The 7,254-nt window shown below is 32.9% G+C and overlaps 1 protein-coding gene across 1 annotated transcript in view; it reads left to right on the plus strand.

The window, feature by feature from the left end:
- The window catches only part of LOC121916602 (GAS2-like protein 1), a 13,334-nt gene extending 6,899 nt beyond the window's left edge, over positions 1–6,435 (plus strand). Inside the window, exons 2-5 of the mRNA XM_042441893.1 lie at positions 2,599–2,706; positions 3,253–3,349; positions 3,446–3,803; positions 4,701–6,435. Of these exons, the coding sequence (XP_042297827.1) occupies positions 2,599–2,706; positions 3,253–3,349; positions 3,446–3,803; positions 4,701–5,952 (1,815 nt within the window). The 3' untranslated portion in view covers positions 5,953–6,435. The remainder of the gene's footprint in view (positions 1–2,598; positions 2,707–3,252; positions 3,350–3,445; positions 3,804–4,700) is intronic.
- Positions 6,436–7,254: the final 819 nt, after the last annotated feature.

A 7,254-nucleotide genomic window follows, 5' to 3' on the forward strand; every position in this document is an offset into this window, starting at 1 on the left:
ATATTATTATTATTATTCCCTATGGGCAAGTATTCTCCTATTATTCTCTAGGGGCAAGTATTCTATTATTCTCTATGGACAGGTATTATCCTATTAATCTCTATGGGCAAGTATTCTATTATTATTATTATTATTATTATTATTAATAATAATAATAATAATAATGTTTATTATTTATACGCCATTCTTCAGCCATTAAAAGCTATCAGAGCATCTTACATTTTTTAAATTAGACATTTCCCTGCCCTTACTATTATATTATTATTATATTATATTATGTTATATTATTGTTCTCTATTATTCTAATATTTAGTTAGGCATTTTCCTGCCATTTTTATTATAATTATATAAGAACATTATTATACTAAATATTATTATATTATATTATAATAATATAATATTATATTATTATTATATTATAATATAATATTATTTTTATATTCCATTATTCTCAAATATTCTCCTATTATTCTCTATGGACAAGTCTTGCCATTTATTTTAATACATCCCCTTTTGAAGGAACTGAATAATTGCACACTTTTCTGCATGCGTACATTTGCAAGCAATTTTTGCACACCTTTGCATACACTTTGTGCAAGCTTTGCATGCTTCAGGGCTGGAAACTTAATTGGAAATGGAGATATAATATAAATATATATGGATGGGTATATCTCCAGCCTTATCTGTATTTGCTTTCCTTTGCGATGCCAATGGGGCAATTTAATAGGAAATGTAAATACTGTATATAAAAGCTGGTCCTAATTAAAGCAGGAATTGGTGGGAACTCATTAATTCAACATTTGCATAACAGACAATGATTCGGTGGTTCTGGTTACTTAAATTTGCGGATGGCATTAAATTAGGAAGGGTTGCACTCTATGTCCCATAGTAGTCCTTTCCATCTTTATTGTTCTCTGTATTCCTGCATGGCAGAAGGTGGGTTGGACTATAGGGCCATGAGTAGTCCCATCTTTATTATTCTATGTATTCCTGCATGGCAGAAGCTTATGGCCCTTTGTACTCCCTTCCGACTCTAGGATTCTATGTATTCCTGCATGGCAGAAAACTGTTTCCCTGCATTTAGAAGCCTAGCCTCTCATGGCATTGAGCCAGTTCCTTGGAAAGCTTGCCAAGGGTTCAACAACGGCCGCTGCTGTGTCCGTTTTTTGGGGCCTGCAGACAGAGTGTCCATTGAGCATCCGTCCCTTTGGCCGCTGTCCTGGCATTGTGTGCGAGTGACCAATGCAACCCCCGAAACGGCCGGAGTGGAGCCACTGCGTCTGATGACCGCTTGGGCCTTTTCCCAAGTCAACAAATAACAATTGCTCTGCGTTGTGTTTTAATTGTGGGTTTGTGCGTTTTTAATTTGTCGGGAAGAAAATCATAATTATTATTATAATTGTAATTATTAAATTTTATAATAATAACAATAACAATAACAATAACAATAACAATAATAATTTATAGAATTTATAAAATGTATAAAAATTATAATGATAATAATTTACAAAATGTATGATTTATATTAATAATTAAATTTTATAATAATTTATAATTATTTATAAAATGTGTATAATAATAATAATTAATAATTTGTAATAATGTATAAATAATAATAATTATTATAATTTATAATAATTTATAAAATGTATAAAGATTTATAATAATTAAATTTAATTATTAAATAAAAATAATTTATAATAATTCATAAAATGTATATAATAATAATTTATAATAATTAATAATAATTACAATTAACTTTTATAATTTATAAAAAATTATAAAACTGTCTAAATATTTATAATAATAATTATAAATTAAATTTTGTAATAATAATTTATTATAATTTATACAATTTAAAAAAAATATTATAATTAATTACATGTTATATTAATTAATTAATTTTATAATAATAATAATGTATAATAATAATGTATAATTTATACAATTTATAAAATATAATTATTAAAATTTTATAATAATTTATAAAAATTATTATTAATACTAATAATTCATAATAATAATCATAAAAATTATAAAATATATTGATTTATAATAATAAATAAATTGCATAATAATAATTTATAATTTATAAAAAAATAATAATTCATAATAATAAAATATAAATAATAATTATTATTAAAATATATTAAAAATTTGAAACCTGCCTCAGACAGCATTAAGACCCCAAATATTTGGAGAAATAAATAAATTATTATTATTATTATTATTATTATTATTATTATTATTATTATTATTAATTTTACCAAATATTTGGGATCTTATTGCTATCTGAAGTTCGTATCAAACTTTTCCAAGGCACTGTGCATAGTTTTAATCACATTCTTTTAATGCATTTTTTTAAATTAAAAATTTTGCAAACCGGATTTTAATTTTGTGATATTGAATCCTATTATTTCTTATTTCAGACTCTGGAGCAGCAGGAAAAAAGCTCGCTACTTCCAAACGTTTTCTCTAGCGTTGGTTGCAAAGCAAAACAATGTGATGATGATGATGATGATGATGATGATGATGATGATGATGATGATGATGATAATAAATGTTATTTCCTTTCTTTCTTTCTTTGTTACTCCGCAGGTGAGGGAGATCCTGGGCCACTGTACCTGTCCCTCTCAGTTCCCGATGGTCAAGGTTTCAGAAGGCAAATACAAAGTCGGAGACTCCAACGCCCTCATCTTCGTTCGGGTAATTAGACGTCTTTAACGACCCTTTCCTCCTCTTATTATACATAGGAATACATAGGATCCAAACCATCTTCTATGCAGGAATACGTATCTGCCATGCAGGAATACATAGGAACCAAACCACCTTCAAAAACGACTTTGCTTTAATATAATTTATTTTTATATTATATATTTATATTTATATATTTTATATTATATATTTATATTAATATATTTATTTTATATATATTTATATATTTTATATTTTATATTTATATTAATATGTTTATTTTATATATATTTTTATATATTATATATTTAAATTTATATATTTATTTTATATATATGTTTATTATATATTTATTTTTTATATTATGTATTTTATGATATATATTTAAATTATATATATTTATATATTTATATTTTATATTATATATTTATATTTATATATTAATTATATATAGTATAAATATTATATATTTATATATTTTATATATTTATATTTCTATATTAAATATTTATTCTATGTATTCCTGCATGACCTCTCTTCCTTTCTATCCCGTAAAAGGTCCTGAGGAGCCATGTCATGGTTCGCGTTGGCGGCGGATGGGACACGCTGGAGCATTACCTTGATAAGCATGACCCGTGCCGATGCACCTCCTTAGGTGAGTCTGGGGGCGTCGGTGGGACCCCTTTTTTGGCTCAAGATGGTGTACGGGGGCTGGCCGCCTGCGTCCGCTCATTTCATCTCTTGTTTTTAGCGCACCGTCTGACGCAGACACGGGGCTTCGGCTTCTCCCCACAGAAGATGGCTGCCCCGGGCAGTCAACCGTCCAGTCCTGGCATCCAGCGTCGGGCCGAAGCCATGGGTCACCCCCGGTTTGGGGAGAAGCGGCTCCCGGCCGGAGGGGACGCCGGTCACTCCAAGGGGCTCCGTCCTGGATGTCCGGTCAAGGGACCCAGGGACTCCACGCCTCCCAGACACGTGTCCGGCGCCACGCCAATCCCAGGTCACGACGGGGGGGACCGCAGGTCCGGAGCTTCTGGACACAGCTCCTCCGCTAGCCCTTCCAGGGGGTCCGGAGCCGCGTGCGAATCCCGTGTGCCCAACAGCCTCAGGTAAAGAGCGCTCCGATATTATATATTTATAATATATATAATTTATTTATATATTTTTATTTACACACACACACACACACACACACACACATATAATAATTATACATTCTATCTATATATCTATATATATAATATTTATATATTATATATTTATATTTATTTATATAATAAATTTATGTGATATATTTCTATATCTATATATTATATTTATGTAACATATATTTATATATTTTATTATTATTATTATAGAATTATATATTATATATTTATATATTATATCTATAATTATATTTATATAATATATTTATTTATATATTTTATTATAATATATATTTATATATTTATTTATATAATATATTTATGTGATATATATTATATATTTACATATATATGTGTACTGTATATATAAATATATATATATAATATTTTATATAATATATTCATGTGATACATTTATATATTATATATTAATATTTACTTATATATATTTATATTATATTATATATATATTATATTTATATGTTTATATTTATAATATATTTTATATTTTATATAAATATAGAATATTTATTCCATTTTCATTTAAACGACAATATATTATTCATAGGCCATCATTTTTGACATTACTTATTATAATTAATGTGAAAAATTATAATTTATGTTATATTTATATATTATACATTTATATATTATTTTGTATATTATATATTTAATATTTTATATACTGTATAAATATTTATTCCATTTTCATTTAAACGAGGATATATTATTCATATTCCACCAATTTTCACATGAATCATATTCTATCCATCGATCGATCGATCAATTGATCTGTCTATCTATCTATCTATGTATCTATCTATCTATCTAAGCAGTTTCGCATTGTTTCCGCTCCAGCTCCCTGCGACCGCGCCGCCTCTCCGGCGACAGCGACTCCTCAGCATCCTCCGTCCAGAGCGGGACCTTGGGCCGGCGGCGGAATGACGACACCATCTTGCCGCAACAGAAGGACCCTGGAAGACGCGTCTCTGAGGGCTCCATCTTGCAATCCCGACCCGGCGCCAAGAAGCAGCTGGATGTTGGCCGCAGCCATTCCAGAGAACGGGCGCCGTTGCCCAGGCCGTCGCCAGGGACGCGGAGGCGCGGTATTGATGAACGCGGCCGCACCAAGATGGCGAATGGGGCCGGAAAGTCGACGGCGGCGGTCCAAAGCCCTCACCCTCGAGCTCGCAGCCAGGAACCGGTGCTGGTTATCAGTCGTGGGAAAGATGGTCAACATTCGTGGGCACGGGCCGAAGATACGGCTGGATCCGGACGGTCCACTCGTAGCGGTCACTTGGCTCCGACTGGGTCCAGGAGTCCGTCGCTGACAAACCGGCGAGGGTCTCTCCCTGTGACGAAAATAGCCAATGCCTCGCCAAGGGTCCGCGACGTCTCAACCTGCGCACCCAACATTTTGGCGCAGGATTTCCGGACGCCGCTCCGTCTGGACCCTTTGCAGGAGCAACAACTTTTCCGCCGCTTGGAAGAGGAGTTCCTGGCCAACTCCCAAATGATGGGTTTGGAGGAAGAGGAGGAAGAACCGGCGCAGTCCCTCAGACGCCATTGCGACGGCCCTCAGGTCGCACAAACCGCACAGGACCTGGGCGCCGCCGATTCGGCTTACTGTTCCTCCAGTTCATCGTCTTCCTCCCTCAACTTTTTCACCAAGCATGGCCTCCAAGAGGAGTCCAAGAGGAATGCCGCTGCCGCGCAGACATCCGGCATTTCAGAAATTGCGCAACGGGTCGAGTTCGCCAACGGTTTGGCGGAGGCTTCAGAGGACGCTTGGTGGCTGAAGCTGGCTCTGTCCAGCTCCTCCGACGAAAGCAATGTGGGCCTGAGTGACCGCCACGAACAGTTAGCGACGTCCAAACCCGACCGCGTGCCTTCCGTCGACAAGCCGAAACTGCGCCCTCAGATCAAACCGCGCACTGATTTGCAGCCAGACAAGACGCCATCCAAGATCCCAACACCGCGCAGCTACAAGGCCGCCATGGCAGCGGCGGCCGGACGTCCATGGGCCTCTTTCCAGAGCACCTTCTCGCCTTTTGTCGATCCGTCAAAAGCGGCGGAGTCTGGCGCAGCGGAGGAAGGTTCCTGGGCGTGATTGACAGACTAGGCTGGACAGAAGTGACCGCTGACCGTTACCCTGTTTTCCCTGCTTCTGTCCACTTTCCTGCTGCTGCTGCCTTTGGAGACTGGGATATTTTTTGCTGCTCCTCCAAAATGAAGTCCGCGTTTGCGCGTTTCGTACGGCAAAAGAGGGCGCTTCATTATTTTTTTCCTTTGTTAACAGGGTGGAGGATATAGCATGGCTTTTGTCGCGGTTCCCGTATTTGCGACGCGCTTTTTCAGGGGGAAGTCCTCAAGCACTGGAGACGCGGTTGCGCTGGCAGGTCTTTAACTGCTGCGCGCCATTTGTTTTTTGCCGCCTCGGCTCCGTCCGAAGGAACCTTGGGATTTGTAGTTTGGGAAGGGACTTTAATAAATAAAAAAGGATAAATAAATGGAGAGAAGTTCAATTTGGTACCAATTTATCATATAATATAATTAATTATATTACAATATTATTATTATTCCAAATATAGCATTTTATATATCCATTATTAATTTGTGGATAATTAAAATAATAATAAGTTTATTTATTTTTTATATAAATGTATGTTATAATAATTATTAATATAATTATAATTATTAATAATAGTTTGTTTACATTTCATATAAATTATTTATAATAAACAATAATTATGATATAAATTATTAGTATTAATAGATTAATTAATAATTATTTATATTTTATATAATATATAATATAAATAATTATTATTAATATAATAATATTTTATTTATATTTTATATATTTATATATAATATAAACTATTATTATTAATTATTATTCATATATATATATACATAAACTATTATTATTAATTATTATTCTATTATTTATATATATATATACACACACACACACATTATATAAATATAAAAATTATAAATAAACTATTATTGTTATTATTATACACAAGATTTGGAACCATATCATTTAAACCTTCGAATCAAAATCTTTGGAGCATTTTAATTATCCATGAATTAATAACGCATATATAAAAAGTCTTGCAGTTGAGATTATGATTATTAATTAATTAATTAATTATGCTGGGGTTTATTCCCAAAAACACCAAATTCTGCGGATGCTCAAATCGCATGATACGCAATTGATAATTGAAAAGGTGTCCCTTACATAAAAATGGCAATATATATATATATATATATATATACACACACACATATAAAAATCATTTTCACATGAAAATTGCAATTTTTATGTAATTATATATATATATATATATTTTTCCATCTTCCATCCTTATATATTATATATATTTATATAATATATATAATTAAT

Source organism: Sceloporus undulatus, chromosome 10 (assembly GCF_019175285.1).
Source record: "Sceloporus undulatus isolate JIND9_A2432 ecotype Alabama chromosome 10, SceUnd_v1.1, whole genome shotgun sequence".
Lineage (NCBI taxonomy): Eukaryota > Metazoa > Chordata > Lepidosauria > Squamata > Phrynosomatidae > Sceloporus > Sceloporus undulatus.